The sequence below is a fragment of the Diospyros lotus genome, chromosome 1, assembly GCF_014633365.1.
Source record: "Diospyros lotus cultivar Yz01 chromosome 1, ASM1463336v1, whole genome shotgun sequence".
Lineage (NCBI taxonomy): Eukaryota > Viridiplantae > Streptophyta > Magnoliopsida > Ericales > Ebenaceae > Diospyros > Diospyros lotus.
The window spans coordinates 46,915,050-46,933,413 of record NC_068338.1 but is presented as its reverse complement, the minus strand read 5'-3'; the positions used below and the strand labels follow the sequence as shown (position 1 = coordinate 46,933,413).

Sequence of the window (18,364 nt, the reverse complement as noted above, 5' to 3'; positions counted from 1 at the left end):
ATTTCCTCTATTATTGCTTTCCTTTTTCTAACAATATAATTTACACAAAAAATATATAAACCCTTACAAAAATCGTGTTTGTTGCCTTTCTTATAAGATTTATCTAATTTGTTAAAATTAATGATGTCACGCTTTAAATTTTTTTTAATAAAAATTAAATATAATAAGATAAAATAATATATATATTATTAAAATTAACTTCTATCCAATTTCACATGTTTTGTACTCACTTGTTGCTTAAGCTCATTGACTATTTCGTTCTTCTGGTGCTACCTATTCCAGTATCTCTCTCTCTCTCAAGCTCAATTTCTCATTTCTCCCAATTTCTTTCTCTCATGCTTGCTACTTTCCAATCTCTCTCCCTCCCTTTCAAACAATCTCCCAAATCTCTATTCTCTCATATTTATATGGAATTTATTTAAAGTTAATATAAATATAATTAAATCCCCACTTAATTCTATCATTCTGCCATTTTTTATTAATTATTATGTCACCCAAACTCACATGGCAGACATTTACGAGTGCGATTTTGTTCACCCCTTTAATGGGGTGACCATGTCGTTCCGTTATTTTTCATCCTCACACAAATTATGAGGGTGAAAAATAACGAAATTTATATGAGAGTAAAAAATAATGAAACTATAATTTTGTTCACCTCATATCGTTTTGTTATTTTTCACCCTCACACAAATTGTGAGGGTGATGGTCACCCGTTAAAGGGGTGAACAAAATTGCACTGGACGTTTGCCCATTAAACTGCCATGTGGTAGCGTGGGATTGGCTGACACACCGCTCGCGCCCTACATGGGCGCACACCACTGCACATCACCCTGTACCCACACACCAGCGCACCTGCACATAGCCACATGCATCTGTGGGCCCGAATGACCCTGTGCCCTCCAAAAATATTTTCCAACTGCCTCTATTTTTCTTCTTTCAAACCCTTATTTATCATTTATGCTTATTTTGACCAAAAGACAAGTTTTTTTTTTTTTATCAATCTATCTAGTCATAAAAATAAAATAAGTGATGATCTAAAAGTTCTTATTAATGAATTTCTTTTGGCCTAATTTAGAATTTTTATTGAATCATTATGGTTCTAGTATAAATACGAAGTTTGAATTGATTTATGGGGTCTTAGCAAGAAAAATACTTCAAATCATTGATTAATTGTTAGAAATGGTTTAGAATCAATAGTTCATTCCATATAATTTTTCAAAATCTTATGTAAAATATTGATAGACAAAATTAACCATTTGGATAATACATTCCTTCATGATAGAAAGAAATTCCTACACATCCAACAAACAATGTAAATAGGGCTAATACAAATAGAGGAAATAACATAGTATTATCTGATTCCTTAGCATGTGTGTGTGACTGCTCCATCTGCAAACCTCTTACAAATATATATGCACCAATTAATTATATACTAATACTAGTTTTATTCGCTAAAAAAAAATTATAACATTTTACTTTCCCAATATTTAAACCCACAATCTACCATCACGTAACCACTAGGTTACAAAGCTCTTTGTTTACATATTTGCAAATATACTAAACTAACTCTCATAAAATTACTAGTAAAACATAAATAAATCATTTCAAATACATAAATTAATTATTTTTTTTTAAATATCAGAATGTTACAGTATATCACTTAATTTTATGAATTTATTGGTCACTCTTAACCAATATATTAGAGTAAGAACTAGTAATGTTACACATTTCATATATATGTTGGATTAGATATATCTCATCGTATGCGCTACGTAATAAAACTTTAGTTTGCAGGTATCACGATTTTTAAAAATTATAGTTTACAAAAATTGAAGGCAAAAATGAAAGAATACTTCTTTGATGAAATCTAATTTCACCGTTAAATTCCCTACCATATAATCCTCCAAGTGTAGAATGTTGAGTCAGTTTATCCGAAATCACTTAAATATAATAATTTCAAAAGAAAAAAAAGAAGAATAAACTTTTTCAAAATTGTTAACTCACTTTTAAATTCACACACACACACACACACTTCTCCATTAATTCTCTCAATTCTCAAGTGTTCCAAAAATAAATAAATAAAAGATCAATAAAGTTATTTATAGAGTTACTCTATTCTTTTAATGGGTTGGACTTCTTAAAACCCATTCCATTTAATGCTATTGGGCTAAGCTTAATCCAATAGAGTTTAATTTTGTTAAGTCCAATCCAATAGTGCCATTGGGTTAAACTTAATGTGCTAGCAAAAAATCTAACTTAATTAATAATTAAATAATTATATTCATAATATAATTATTTAATTATTCTTATTTATTTAATAAATAAATGTCTTATTATTAGTAATTTTAAAACTACTAATTTATCAGTATTTTCCTTGAAAGTGATTTATTTCTTTGTGGGACTTTCTGGGTTCATAATTAAATTGGCAACGAGAATAAGCAATTATTAATTCTCGTAAATCATGAGTGATATATAACACTATATCATGATTACCCAATTTATTATGAAATGGGTATTGTGAATCTTTTATTATGTTACCATGCAATACTGTCATTCTATAATCTTATATCTCGATAAGATAAGAGATTATGGTCGGCAAGTCAAATTTCTCAATTTCGTTATATGACCAGATCCAAAATCAATATTGACAAATGTGACATAATTTTATAGAACACATTCCATTATCATATTACCTTGGTCAAGAATCTATCGCCTCGAGATAGAAAATTTTCAAAATTTTTAACTCACTTTTAAATTCACACACACTCCTCCAAGAATTATCTCAATTCTCAAGTGTTCCAAGAATAAGTAAATAAATGGTTAATAGAGTTATTTATAGAGTTTTTTTTTTATAGAATTACCCTATTCTTTTAATGGGTTGGGCTTTTTAAGCCCATTTCATTTAATGCTATTAGGCTAAGTTCAATCCAATAGAGTTTAATTTTGTTAAGTCCAATCCAATAGTGTCATTGGGCCAAGCTTAATGTGCTAGCAAAAAATCTAACCCAATTAATAATTAAATAATTATATTCACAATATAATCATTTAATTATTCATATTTATTTAATAAATAAATGTATTATTATTAGTAATTATAAGACTACAAATTAATTCGTCTTTTCTTTTAAAGTGATTTATTTTGGGTTCGACTTTTTGAGTTCATAATTAAATTGATAATGAGAATAATCAATTATTAATTCTCATAAATCATGAGTGATATATAACAATATATCATGATTATCTAATTTATTGTGAAACGGATATTGTGAACCTTTTATTATGTTACCATGCAATACTATCATTTTATAATCTTATATCCCGATAAGATATGAGATTATGGTTAGCAAGTCAAATATCTTAATCTTGTTATATAACCAGATCCAAAATCAATCTTGACAAATGTGACATAATTTTATAACACACATTCCATCGTCATATTACCTTGGTTAATGATTTATCGTTAAGTGATTATTGGATCGCATAAGATATCATCCTCATATATCTTACGACGATATATTTCATATCTAATGCACACATACCTTATGTATCATTGAACTAGGTACATAGATATGTATGATCATTCGTGACTAAAATAATCATATAATATCGTTGATATCTTAATTCACCAATACATAGATATATATGTCATCTCAGGTCTAAGGACTAGTTACACATTTATAGCTAACATCGAATCATTAACTTGTAAGATAAAACTCATGTGATTCAATGTTAATAGTCTCGTTCAGTAAAGTCGTTCTTGTAAGGAGCGTCCACTCATTTTTCTTTCATATCTCATACAAAACGACACAAGACTCACCAATTTTATCTTTGAGTATCTTGTATTGAATAAATAGGAAGATAACATGGTGGCTTTTATGAGTTGCTATTCACAAATTAGAAACTTTACGGTTAAGAATATGTTTATAGTATAATAAATTATAAATTATCTATAATTCATATTCTTAACTCTTAAGAATAATATTTATTCCTTATTATACTAATGGATATATGTTTTTAATTTAAATCATATTACAATTTAAATAAAAAATAAATATATTTTTAAATAATATTTAAAAAATTACAAGATCAAATATCTTTATGTTATTAGAATTGGTCTTTATGGCTCATGTCTAACAATATATGTGTATTGAAATGATAATTTTTGACACTTTATACAAGAGATGTTATAATAATAATAATATGAAAATAAGAGTTGTAATTAAATTATTTATTGCAAAGAATTCAGTCTTAATTACTACAAGTAAATACTTACTACCTAAGTCGGTTTATAAAGTTGATCAAAATCTATAAAACATAAGGAAATGGCGGAAAATGAGGAAGGAAGAGATGTAGAACTAGAAACAATTTAAGAAAAAATATTTCCATATTTAAGTTTAATTCATATATTGTTGAGAAATTTGTGTTTTGATTTAATGATTTTTTTTAAAAAATTTGGTTCAATAATGATGACTAAAACCATTTTAAAAAATTCTTAAAGTGTGATAATCTTATAATCAAATATTTGATCAAAATGATCGAGTGGTTGTTCAAATTAATCGAGTGCTCAATCAGAAAAGTTTTTTTTTTTTTTAAAAAAAATCAACCGAGTAAGATTTGAGAGTAATCGAGTAATGCTCTGGGCATTTTCAAATTTTTGACACTCTATACGAGAGTTGTTATAATAATAATAATATGAAAATAAGAGTTGCAATTAAATTATTTATTGCAAAGAATTCAATCTTAATTACTACAAGTAAATACTTACTACCCAAGTAAACAGAAAGAAATGGCAGAAAATGAGGAAGGAGGAGATGTAGAACTAGAAACAATTTATGAAAAAAGATTTCCATATTTAAGTTTAATTCATATATTGTTGATAAATTTGTGTTTTGATTTAATGATTTTTTTTTAAATTTGGTTCAATAATGATGACTAAAACCATTTTAAAAAATTCTTAAAGTGTGATAATTTTATAATCAAATATTTGTTCAAATTAATTGAATATTTGTTCAAAATGATTGAGTGGTTGTTCAAATTAATCGAGTGCTCATTCAGTAGAGTTTTTTTTTTTTAAAAAAATCAATCGAGTAAGATTTGAGAGTAATCGAGTAATGCTCTAGGTATTTTCAAATTAATCGATTACATATATTAGAATAATAGAGTAAAGATTAAAAGTATTCGACTATCAAATTCCTTGTACTTTAATATGGTATGCAACTCTTAGTTATCTTCATTTTAATTGGGTAATGTAGTGTTGATAATAGAGTAATTACCTTATATACTCCAGTGAATTTGTTTAGTAATTGAGTAATTTTATGTCAAAGTATTTGGACGTCTTTTAACTCAAGTAAAGTATATTTATTAATTGAGTGATATTATTTTATACTCGAGTGGATATCTTATATAATCGAGTAATAATGAGCTGAAATTTGGCTAAGTTTTTTGATTAAAAATTAATCGAGTTACAATTCTTTATATTTGAGAGTACAAATCGAATGTAATTGAGTAAATTTAATTATATAATCGAGTGAATTATATCTTTTTGTGGCTTAAAAAATAATCGAATAATGAAATTGTCATACTCGAGTAAAACTAAAATATACTCGAATACATAGTTCTTCAAATTGAGTAAAGATCAAAATTAGTTGAGTAATACCAAAATATGTTTAAGTATTTTTTATTAGAATTCGAAAAATATAGCCATTACACTGCATTAAATATTATCAACTTATACTTTTCAGTTCATTTAATGCTTTTCAAATAATTTGTACGTGTTTTTTGTGAATTATTAACAATTGTTTAAGATTTGTAGATACAAGAATGGTTGTTGTGACACAAGAAATATTTTAATTGTTTAATGCAAATGTCAGTTGCATTCAATACATGAACCCTATATATAGGAAAAGAAGCTGAAAGAAAAATATTACAACCAAGAGACAAAATTTTATGAGCTTATCTTATCTCTCAAGCTACTCACAATCAATTATTTCTCTTTTATTATAAGAGAGTGTGTTTTTTATTTCAAATCTTGTAATTCTTTATGAAGAGAAAATTCCATGCATATTGTAATATCTTATTTTTCTTTTGATAAATCTTTTTATACATGTCGTGAAAGCTTATAAAGATTAAGCTTAATCTTTGAAAGGCAAATTGATTATGACTGACCCAAGTATTAAAAGCTAATTTGTAAATGTTGAGTAGTTAAATCTATGTAAATGTTAAAAGGTAAACGAAAAGATAAAAACTGTGTGTTTGCCAAAATTCATAAATTGAGAGAGTGAATTAGGCTTTAAACTTGAACTATTTTAAATCTCTTGCGTAATATTTATATTCTTATTTATTTTATTTTTTAATTTTTTCTAAAGATAAAAAAAAATTAATTTACCCCTTGTTAAGTCAACTATTTCACCATATATAACTCCTTGATTTTTGGACGTGAAGTAGCTTTAAACCAAAATACCCAACAACTATTAGGTCTCCTTCAAATGGAGGTGCCTCAGCCACACCTTCTAAAATCATTTTCAAGTTTAAATTTGTTCATTTGAAATTTGGATTCTTCTACTTGACTTTTACTTTTCTTTTTTATTACTCTATTTTTTAAAATAGGTATAAATATATATATATATATATATATATAAAAGACTGTTTTAAGACTCCGGCCGCTGGGTGACCAACCCACCACCTTCAGTTCAGTCTTTGAAAATTTCATATCCACACACAGTTGCGTGTTCGGACCGTGGGTTGCTCAACTCGACCACATGACAACGTCAACTCAATACGTTAAATGATATAAATGTTTGAAAATTTAAACAGAAATGTCGCGTATTGTATATAATATTATAATGGTTGTCACATTCCAAATACTTTTTTAAGGTTCTATGATGATGCTTCCACTGTTCCAATTGCTTGAAAGTCGGCCACTTCCAAATTGAGATGATGAGGTTTGGGATTCCAGCATCGCAGCTTGTAAACGATTGGAGGGAGTTTTATTATTTTTATTTATTTATTATTATTTTTTTAATAAATGTGTAAGTTTGATTTTTAAGAGATGCGTGTGTGAATTGGAGCATACTCAACTTTTGGGGAAGGCATAAAAATATTTTTATATTTTATAAAAAATATCATGGTGACACTTTAAAATATAAAATTATTAAACATCTTTTTGACCAATTAATAAATTATTGTGTTATAGGATGTGCGTTTAACAACGACATGCCCCTCTCTCTCCCTTGTTCGTTCGCTTTGAACGTGAAGTTTTTTTATAGAATCAGAGAAACTTATAGAAATGAACGCAAAAAGATAAAATTACTCTTGCTCACTTTACAAATTTACAAAATAAGCCATTGTCCTGCTCCTTTTTCTCTCCCCCATGATCATTGTTGCCCTCACATCGCTATCATCCTCGTCTCACCGGTCGTCATTACATCTTCAAAATACAGTGATGGTCGACGAGGCGACAAGATAATGGCAACGAGACGACGACGGAGAGACGAGGATAGTGAGATGACGATGGCATGACAATGAGACAGGCCATAAGAGAGGAGAGAATGGCCCATTTTATAAATTGGGTAGGACAATTTTATCTTTTTACTCCCATTTAATATGTCGTCGGTAAGTCTTTTTGACTCTCTACACGCTTACTTGAAGGTGTGTCCTCAACTCCACCTCTCTCTCTCTCCCCGGTGTTAGGGGGTTTCATTCTGACACGTGGCAGATGCACGATACTGTTACCTCATCTGAGTGCGCTCCATCATAGTAAAATGAAAAGCAGAAGACAAGGTGAAAACGGAAAGGGAAGGGAGGAAAGAGAGCAAGTGGAAGCGAACGAAAAGGATGAGAGAAAGGAGCCAAACTCTCAGCATTTTCAATGTCAGTCCTTCTCTCTAGACTCGTCACACACTCGCAAGCAATCTTTTTCGTCCTTTTCCTCCCAAAAAGATTGTAGAAATTGTGAATTTTTGTGTGTGTTGAATCTGAACTTTATCATTAATCTTCTCCACCTCTTCTATCAAGACAACGCTTGATCGCTACGCCACGAGTTTGCGGTCACTCTCCACGATTAGGGTTTCAATCGCATTGAATTTCCCATGTTTTATCGTAGAATTTGGAACTATGAGTGTAGTTTTTGGCGGATTTGTAGAGATGGGGAGCGGTGAGGAGGAGATTGGATCCTGGGGATTGTGTGATGTGGAGAACACAATATTTGTGGCGGTGGGGAAGAACGTGAAGGAGAGCAAATCGACGCTGTTTTGGGCATTGCAGAGCTTTCCTGGCAAGATCATATGTCTTCTTCATGTTCATCAGCCGGCACATTTGGTCACACTCAGTGAGTTCATCACTTCAATTTAATTGGATATTTGGATTTGAAGTCAATTCAAGTTAATTTGTGCATGATTAGAGACTAGATCGGTTTGTTAGAAATTATTACGTTTATGATTGCCGAGTGAAAGTAAATACTTTGGTTAGATTGAGTCTTTAATCTGTATAAAATTATGTTGTGGGGGTGGGAATAATGTGGACACTGGACAAATGCATTACTCATCATTTTTCTATGCTGCTGTTGCATATTTCTTACTTTGACATATTATTGATGGATTCTATTATGGATGTAACGGTAATTCAATATGCTTATTTTTTGTGTTGTTTGCAGTTGATGGGAAGTCCTCACTCAGCAAACTAAAGCAGCATGCGGCTAAGGCATATCACGAACTAGAGCGACAGAGAATGCACAAACTTCTAGATCAATACCATCTTATTATAGACCAAGCGGGGGTATTATTCTTTCTTTACGGTGTACCAAAACGGCTTTGCTGCTGAAGTATATTGGATTTAGTTTTTGAAATTTTGGGTCCTGTTTAGTGGTAGAGAACATTTTCTAATTTTCCTACTCCAATTTTCTATTTGAATCTCCAATTAGAAAATAGAAAACTCGACTTTCTAATTTTTTCAACTTTATACCATGAATTGTAACATCAAAAAGATGTTTTTTAAATTTTCTGGGAATGAATGCTATTGGTTTTTGAAACATAAAATGCTAGGGCCTGTTTAATAGTAAAATTGAAGTTGAAAAATTAGAAAATGTTCTCTAAAACTAAACAGACCCATAAATTTTTATACTTTGCAACAAAATTCATGCTTGTAAGTACCGTTTTCATGGAAGGTTTTGGAGTCAACTGAAGGACATCTGAACTTCTGAAACAGATTTCTGTTTGCTATCTCAAAAGATTTCTGGTCTACTTCTTTAGGTGAAGGCAGCTAAAGTGTGGATTGAAATGGACAATGTGGAGAAAGGGATTCTACAAGTTGTAGCTCAACGCAATGTCAGACGGCTTGTCATGGGAGGAGCAGCAGATAAACACTACTCAGTGTATGAAATATTTAGTTACATATAACAGTGAAAACAGAAGTTATGAAAGGGATTTTATGACATCTTGAATGCTCATAGGAGACACTAACTACTGTGGGCCCTAGTCAAGTTACATGTATAATCAGGGGGAATGCAAAAAGAACTAAGGGCAGTCATGTAAATAGGAAAGTGAGTATAGATACATTCAAGTCAAAAGCTAATTTGTTGATATATTAAAAATACAGACCTGCTTTTTTGTAAGAGGCCTATCCAATTAAGCTGTTGGATAGGTACAATTATTCTTTCTTTTCTGCTTTATCAAAGGATGATCACTTTAAAAGTACTAACATTATTGAGTTAATCAAAGGGCATGGTAGCATGACTTATTTTAATTGCATGATTTTAAAGTATTATAAATAAAATTCTTAGGGGTGATCTGTTTTTTTTTTTTCTGTAAATAGGGGTGATCTGTTTAGGACACTCACATTAGGATTTTGTTGACAGCCTGCACATTCTGTTGCACTACATTAGGATTTGGTTGATAGCATGATTATTGCCACTTCGTGGATGAATTCTAGCAATTTTGCTGGATGATCACAATCTTATTGCTCATTTTCGGTTTGAGAAGACAAGAAATTTGTATTTGAGTTTCTCTTGTTTTCATTTCTATTTTAATGCTTTTTATGTTCGATGATGCTAAACTAAGCTTGTCATGTCTGACCCACAGGGAACTATCAGAACTTAAGTCCAAGAAAGCAATATTCGTATGCCAGCAAGCTCCACCTTCCTGTCATGTTTGGTTTGCTTGCAATGGATGCCTTATCTTTACTAGGTAAGCTGGACATTTTAAAGGTTTCTTTTTTTCCTTTTCAACTTGCCAATGCTTATGACTCCTGTGTTTGCATTTGTCTTGAACTAAAATAGCTTATAACACTAGGCACCTGCAAGTAGGTTTGTTGGCCAGAATAACCTGGTCAAGATTGTGCTTGAATGAGTGGTAACTAAAATTGACCTATCCAAATTCCATACAAATAAAAAAAGTCTGCAATTTGAATTAGCAGATCTGGGTTCCACTAAGTTCTACTCATGACTTGTTTTACAGGATCAGTATCAAAATCATATCTCCCTGGATAGTTCACTTTCAAACATATTTTTAGTCATCTAAGGTCTATGAGCCAATCCCCAAGCTGTTTGGTTCTTTCATGTCAAGGTTTTTTGCTAAGTAGAACCAGTGGTAACAATGGCAGAATGTGGTAGGCTTTGAGTTGGCATACATGCCCAATGAACAGAATTCTTCCCCAGTAGAGTAAAAAGGCGTCCCTAATTCACGAGTCTCCTCGATTTGCGAGGTTTGTGTTTGTACATGACCTTCTAGGAATGGCACTGGGTCTGGTTTGAATTAGGTACCCCTTCCCTCACCCTTGTCCTTGTCCCCGCAGCCCATTTGTCCTTCCCATCCCTGTCCTTATCCCCATAAGATAATTTACTTAATTCCCTATCCACATCTTTGTCAAACATTATACTAACAATTTATATAAAAATTTCTAAATTAATTTATCCCTAAAAATTATTTTATATTCTTAACTATGTATTTTCCAACAATATTAACATCCCACGTTTCAAATTACTGCAAAAGTTTTTAAAAGAAAATAATGTAGAAAACACATTCATGGATATAGTAATTAGCAAATTCAAAATAAAAGTAATAATAAATGAAGTATCATGAGGTGAATTTAGACAATAAGAAGAAGGATATCTACAGATTAAAAAGATTTTATTTTTTAATAAAAATCCTTTTTTCTAGATAGAAAGAACAAAATTTATGTGTATGGTATAAAATAAAAATTATTTTTAAAATATGTGTGGGCTGAAGGACTGTGTACCCATCTCTAACCCATTCTTGGGTGGGGAATTTTTATTTCATCTATGCTCGTCCTGTTTGGAAATTATTTTTTGTCCAAACCCACCTCACAGGTACATTTTATGGTTAATACCCATTGTCATCCCTACAACCTTACCTTTGTTTTGCAAAGAGGGTTCCACAACTCAGTTCTTCCCCAGTGGTGTTCTATAGAAAGTCTATAGTTTGCTAGATAGGAACGTTTGCTTGGAATTACGATAGGCGATGAGCACAAAGATAGCCGCAGCCAGAATAGATGGAAGACGGCCAAATACTAACTAGGTGGAGAGATAAGAGTGCTTTTGAATTCACCAGGAGGGACAAAATGTGCTGTATTTTATTCCAATAACTTTTGAAGGGTCTAGTTATATATTTTGAATGGTCTACCAAGAATTTGGTTCAAAGGATGTGGGCAATTATCATGATGTAAAACTATATGTGACAGTGGGTTGAATATAAAGAGAAGTCTCAACTGTGGCTCTCTAACAGTGACTATGTTTTCTTTTGCAGACCAAGGTATTGCCATGTTAGCTCTAATGTGGGGAGCATCACGGTATTGTCTAGTCCAACTGTTAGCTCTGGCATGAAATTGGTTGAGAGTCATGCAGATGTGGATGAAGAAACTGATGAAGTGGAAGGGATGTCCGGCAGATTCACTTCTAAGATTTCGGTGCCTTCAACTAAATCAACAGAGAAAACCATTGGTACTTTACAAGTAAACTCTCTTTCAATGCACAAGATGAGAGGAGATGGTTCACTTTTACCCTTTCTGCACAAGTCTCAAGATGATCCAAATCATTCATCACCTATTGTTTCTTTGGTACGTATGCACTGTTTGTCAGCAGAAAATCATTTAGTTAACCAGACATTTCCCTTTTTCCCCATCTTTAGTTAATCAAAATCTCAATCAGTAATGCTTACAGGTCTTCATTTTGTGTGATTTAGAAACTGATTTGACTAAAATTCACCATTAAGAATTAGTTAAAAAGGAAACTAACTTTTGGTTTTAGGAGTAATCTTATGTTGTACTGTAGCCTTGTTATTGTCCTCGAGTTAATAATCCAAGCCTTAAATCTTTTGAGTAGTTATTAATGTTTAATTTTTCTAGGAAGAAAAATCTGCTGAACAAGCAACTTCTGAAATTTCTGACAAACTAGAGCATGCTGAGGTAGATCCTGACAACTCCGAGCAGAAAGAATTTGAAGAGTCAGTGAGTCTATGGAAAGCTGAAGAAGATACTTTGGAGTCGATATACAAGGTAAAACTTGCCTATTTTTGTCTTTCAATGTTATCCCTACTCATCCACTCTCCCTTATTTCTTGTGTTGTAGCAGGATGAAGAAGATTGTTTGTCCCCTGAAAGTATCAAGGTATGATTCTCTGGATGCAGAGAGCTTATAATTAAGTAGATTATGCAGTGTTCTAAAAGGCGCTAGTCGCTAGTTGTTAGTCGAGCGCCGGGTTGAGGCCTAGGCGGGGACTAGACGGGGTCTAGGAAAATTGTTTTTTTTTTTTAATTTTATAATATAATTTGATGTTATTTTCAATTAAATCAAAGTTGAAAAGTATCAATAATGCAACATAAACCAATAATAATATAACAATAATGAAATAATATTAATTTTTTAAAAATATTAATAATAATAATTAATAAATATTTAAATAAGTGAATAACAAATAATCAAATATTAACATAAATCCTAAATTAAATAACCAAAAAAACAAAAAGAAAACAAGAGATGTAACACGCAACAGCAAGCAGCACGAGAGAGAAGAGGAAATCGGAGGCGACTCTGCAACTGGTGTGCGAGCACGAGAGAGAAGGGGAAATCGGTGCTGCTGCTTGCTTACTGCTTACCGGAGGCGACTCTGCAACCGGTGTGCGAGCACGAGAGAGAAGGGGAAATCGGTGGCGGTGCGCGAGCACGAGAGAGGCGACTCTGCAACTGCAAGAACCGGAGGCGACTGCAACTGCAAGAGATGATGGCGGTGCGCGCGAGAGAGAAGGGGTAACGGGTAAAGGGAAACAAAAACCCAAATAAATTTATACTAAATCGATTCACGCGGTCCAGGCGGTTCACGCGGCTAGGCGTCCGCCTTGGCCGCCTAGGCGCCGCCCGGTACCGATTAGCCGGGCTGGCGCCTAAGGTGGTCGATTTGGCCATAATCGCGGCGGCCAGCGGCCAGCGGCCGCCTAGCGCCTCGGCACCGCCTAGGCCTCGTTTTAGTTCACTATTTATGTTTTTTGGCATTTCATCCAGGTCAATCTGTGCTTAACTATCGAGTTTGAATGTCTTACGTGCTTATGTGAAGAAGTTTTACCTTCTTGATACAATGGAACACCAGAACAACAAACATTTCCCTGACAGGTGGAATCTTTGTTGTAGGTCTCCATTTGTAAGTTTGCCTGTATGGTCTAATTTGCAATTGCAATACCAATTTCCTGTGCTTTTTCTGCTTCTTGATCATGCTATCTTATTAAAATATTAATCTTTTGTCAAATAAAACATTCTGTAATTGTAAGTTTTTAACTTGCTTAAACTGATTACCCATGAATATGTTGTAACAAATAGAGAAGTTGAAGACAGAAATAGTTGCTTATTTGATTTACTTGAGTATCTCTTACCTTGTAATATATGTTTAGAGAATTGCCTTTTTGTTATGTAACTGCTCTGCCACTGAACCTCTTTTACAGGCAGAAGAATTAGATAGTCTATGCATGAAGGAGATAAAGCAAAGAAAAGAAATGGAGGAAGTCCTGGCCAGACAAAGGCAAAATCTTGATCAGTTGAGGAATCAGCATGATCAATATGCAAGAGAGCTCCAGGCCATTCGTGACCAGAAGCCAATCCTAGAGAATCAACTAGTTGAGTCTCAGTCTATGGAGGAGGAGTTAGTAGAGAAGATCATTCAAGCTGTAAATCTCTTGGAAACTTTTAAAGAAAAACGGGATAAGCTAAAATTTGAACGTGATAATACTATCAGAGAAATTAATGAAACAAAGAAATTGGTACAGAAGGATGCTCAGGACTCATTCGGACTACAGTTCTTTGCATTCTCTTTCTGGGAGATTAATGAGGCAACCCGAGATTTTGATCCATCTTGGAAGATTGGAGATGGGATACATGGGAGTGTTTATAAGGGGTTTCTTTGTCATCTGAAGGTTGCTATAAAGATGTTACCTTCTCACAGCTCTCGAGGACATATGGAATTTGAAAATGAGGTAAATAGCAAAAAAAAAAAAAAAATGTGGCAATGATGAATCTGTATCAAACATCTACTTGATTGTGCAAATATTTGGTGGTCATAATTAGGTTTACTTTTTTTGAGAGGTAGAACTACAAGCATTTAAAGGGTCACTTATTGTATGGTGATTTTTGCCACGTACAACTCCATTTGTTACCTTGTGTGAGGTGGTACTTAGACCTATTTATGCTTCCATTATCCCTTCCTGAGCATTTTGTTGTGCACACATGCTCTGTCTATAAGTACAAGTATTCTTACTTCACCTCCTTGCCTCGACAGATTGAACTGCTGGGGCAACTGCTTGATTGTTTTCTCATACGAGCTGGCAGCACCTCCTAGGTTGAACAAATGGCTCATTTCGCTTGTGAACTATACCATTGTCCATTGGTGCTTCCTTGGCTTCTTTGCTGTCATTGTCTGCCTGCTGAGAGGATGCTTGCAGCACCTCTCTTCAGTTGATAAAATCTTTATTTGGAGTGCTTCATCTACTATGAGGATGCTCTACCTGTGTGAATTGAACCACACACCTAGGGAGTTAAGTCTTACAAAACTCTCTCTTTCTCTCTCTCTCTCTCTCCGGTGTGGTGGTCTGCTAGTATGGGATGATGCTGAAGGACTCCACACAGCTCTAAGGACTTGTGAGTTGGTAGTTTGAGCTAAATGTTTCACTGAGTTGCTCACTCCACCTTCCTTAATGGGACATCTGCCTTGACTAATTACAGAGAGAAATCTCCAATTACTGAAAGAGGCAGTGGATCCACAAACTATGCTCTCTTAGCTCAGAGATAATAAAATCACTACTGCAACTATTCTCACTGACTTTGTTTTCTCCAAAACTAGTCAAGGTCGGTTCCCTATTGGGCTGGCTCCTGAGCTTGCCCTGTACAGATAGTGGCTTGCCACCTGTGCAGATGATTCAGATTCTAACTTCTCCAGTAAGCTTGAAAACTCTGTCCACTACTACTCCGCAATCCTTTTGCTATGTCCCTTTCCATCTCTTGCCATCCCTTGCCAACTCAGTGCCTGCAAGCACTTACCTGTGCCCTATACTGACCTGTTCACGCTCTGGTTTCAACGTGTATCATCTGCCAGTTTAACTATTACTGGAGATGAGAAAAAGCCTGTAGTTCATCATTTATTTTGTTTTCATATTTAAGGACTCTTATATATCCAAAATGTACATTCATTGCTAGATTTGGTTTATTTAGTTAGGTTGCCATGGTTATCAATAAAGTTTGCTTGTTTTTATCATTTTATCTGGAAAAAAAAGGCTCAGAAATTCTATCTAAAGAATATAGTTACATGAGAAGTCTGGAGGCTGTGCATCTGCAAACTATTGTATCACCACTATCCAGCTCAAAGTAATATCCAATTTTACTACACATTTAGTTTTTTCCATTTGAAATATAATTGTGCCACTGCTTAATTGTTACCCTGAGCAAGCGACACTGATTTTTTCTCCTTCTCTGTCAGTTAATGCTAATTGATCACTCTAATGTCTTCTCTTATATCAATATGGAACTCTTAAGCTTTAGAGGATGTAGTTTGACGATTGAATAGTGCATTTGTTAACAATCTCTAAGCATTAGAGAAATATTTCATGAACAATTGGTAAATTGGGGTGTGACTCAAGTATTATTAAAATTGTACCAAAGATTCTTAGAGCCTTCTGTTTGTTTCAAACCTTAGTTTAGTTTGAGTTTGACAGAATTTAAGTTGTATCCAAATGTTTTGAGTTTATATGCTGGGTTGTAAGATTTGCTTGGTATCATATTACTTCTGCTTTATGATGAATATTGCTTTCTCTTCTTGAAATGATATTGGTCCAGAAACATAACAAAGAAGAAAGAAATAACCTGGTAGCTTCCCTTTCCTTTGAAAAATATGAGTTTCTTTTACTTCCATAAAAGAAAAGCTGGTCATAAGTTTCTTTGATTGCTTGCCTCTCTGTGTTTGAATGCAGGCCCATGTTTTGAGTAGAGTACGACACCCTCATCTTGTAAACTTGGTTGGAACTTGTCCAGAGTCTAGGTCACTTGTCTACGAGTACCTCGCAAATGGGAGCCTTGAAGATTGCCTTGCCTGCCAAGGGAAAACTCCTCTTTCATGGCAAACTCGCATCAGAATTGCTAGTGAGATATGCTCTGCCCTTGTATTCCTCCACTCCAACAGGCCTTGTATCATTCATGGGAATTTAAAGGCCACAAATATCCTCCTGGATGCCAACTTTGTCAGCAAAATAGGTGATGTGGGCATCTACCAATTGATTTCAAAAGAAGGGTATCCAACTCACGCAACCACATTATTGAATAACGCTGATCCAGAGGCATCCGCTTACGTGGATCCAGAATTTCTCGAGACTGGAGAACTTACTGTGGAGTCTGATGTGTACTCATTTGGAGTTATACTGTTGCGGGTTTTAACTGGAAGACCAGCTGCGGGGGTAGTGAAAGATGTCAAGTGTGCACTTGAAAGAGAGAATTTGAATACAGTGCTGGAGCTAACTGCCGGGGATTGGCCACTAGAACAAGCGAAAACCTTAGCTTGCCTGGCATTGAGGTGCTGCGATAATAAGAAGAAGAATCGGCCAGACCTTGTATCACAAGTTGGGAGTACGATTGAACTGCTGGACAAATCATGCACTTCATCAAACCATGACTCCAATGAGTCTCGCCGGGTACCCTCTCATTTCACCTGCCCCATCTTTCAGGTAATAATCAGGCTTCATTCTTGATGTTTTTCTGCATTAGCATTGCCCAGATTTTCCATGTTTCTATTGAGAATTTGGTCATAGTGAAGGGACTGCTTACAAGTAGGACGACCCTCCTCCCCGACCTGACCGCCTCATAGATTGGGGACGCCCTTTTAGCCTGCTGCGTATTTCATAAGGATTCCTTTCTTCAAATGCCTTATATATCATCTTGGCTACTGAATCTAAATGTGCAGGAAGTCATGAAAGACCCGCACATAGCAGCAGACGGTTTCACGTACGAAGCAGACGCCATAAAAGGGTGGTTGAATAGCGGCGCCAAGACTTCGCCGATGACAAACCTTAACCTCGATCACTTGGATCTGCTCCCGAATCATGCCCTTTACTATGCAATTCAAGAGTGGCATACAAAATCCTGAGACTTTTATCTGCTAATTACACGTATAATTATGTTATCATCTTATGCTCTCAAAGTTGAGCTCACAGGGCAAGCCAAATGTTCCATACCGATATTTCAAAAGATATACAGAATGTACAGGAATATTTACTTTGTTTCCAAGTCCAAATCTGTCAATTGTTTAGTTAGCTCTGATGGCTTGTCTTAGAAAATCTATAACTAAGAGTTGGATTAGCAGAAACTCAGAAGGAAATCAGTACGGATATGTTACTGACTGCATTTGGACGCCAATGCAGAAAGAGACTCTTACCCACCACCACAAACTGAGCTTCCAAAGAAAACTCCTAGACATACATCACATAGAATTTAATAATATTAACCAAGCATATGGTTGTTGACAGAGATGATGCAAGCACAAAAGATTTTATGATAAATCTTTTATTCATCCGTTTATATAATTTTTTTTTATAGAATATTTCTTATGGATAAGTAATTAGTATGTGTCACAGGAAACCTGTGACCATCTTTTAAGGAAATGGCCTTGTCATGATGTGCTAAGCCCATCTGCAAATCACTTTTAAACTGCCCGACTGCCTCTTCATACATGTGCTTACCCTTCTAATTCTAAATGCCCTAAACCATTACTTTAAACAAATGCACTACAAATGTGAGCACTTTGGGTGAGTCGTGTGAGGCTTTGCAGTATCCAAAAGAGTGTTGCTTTTGTTTTTAATAATTATCTTAAGATTAATTTGAATTAAATTGA

At 33.9% G+C, this 18,364-nt stretch overlaps 1 protein-coding gene across 5 annotated transcripts; it reads left to right on the top strand.

Moving 5' to 3' along the window:
- The first annotated feature begins 7,783 nt into the window (after positions 1-7,783).
- Positions 7,784-17,791, top strand: LOC127807963 (U-box domain-containing protein 33-like). Of its 5 annotated transcripts, none has more exons than XM_052346233.1 (10): positions 7,784-8,326; positions 8,651-8,772; positions 9,246-9,367; positions 10,074-10,178; positions 11,757-12,066; positions 12,355-12,504; positions 12,580-12,615; positions 13,941-14,468; positions 16,455-17,201; positions 17,438-17,791. In XM_052346233.1, the coding sequence occupies exons 1-10, from the start codon at positions 8,113-8,115 to the stop codon at positions 17,618-17,620; spliced, it is 2,517 nt and encodes an 838-aa protein (XP_052202193.1). In that variant the 5' UTR covers positions 7,784-8,112; the 3' UTR covers positions 17,621-17,791. The 5 variants fall into 5 exon arrangements, with proteins under 5 accessions (XP_052202193.1, XP_052202183.1, XP_052202201.1 ...); XM_052346223.1 differs by having other exon boundaries at positions 12,577-12,615; XM_052346241.1 differs by lacking the exon at positions 12,580-12,615.
- The last annotated feature ends 573 nt before the right edge of the window (positions 17,792-18,364 follow it).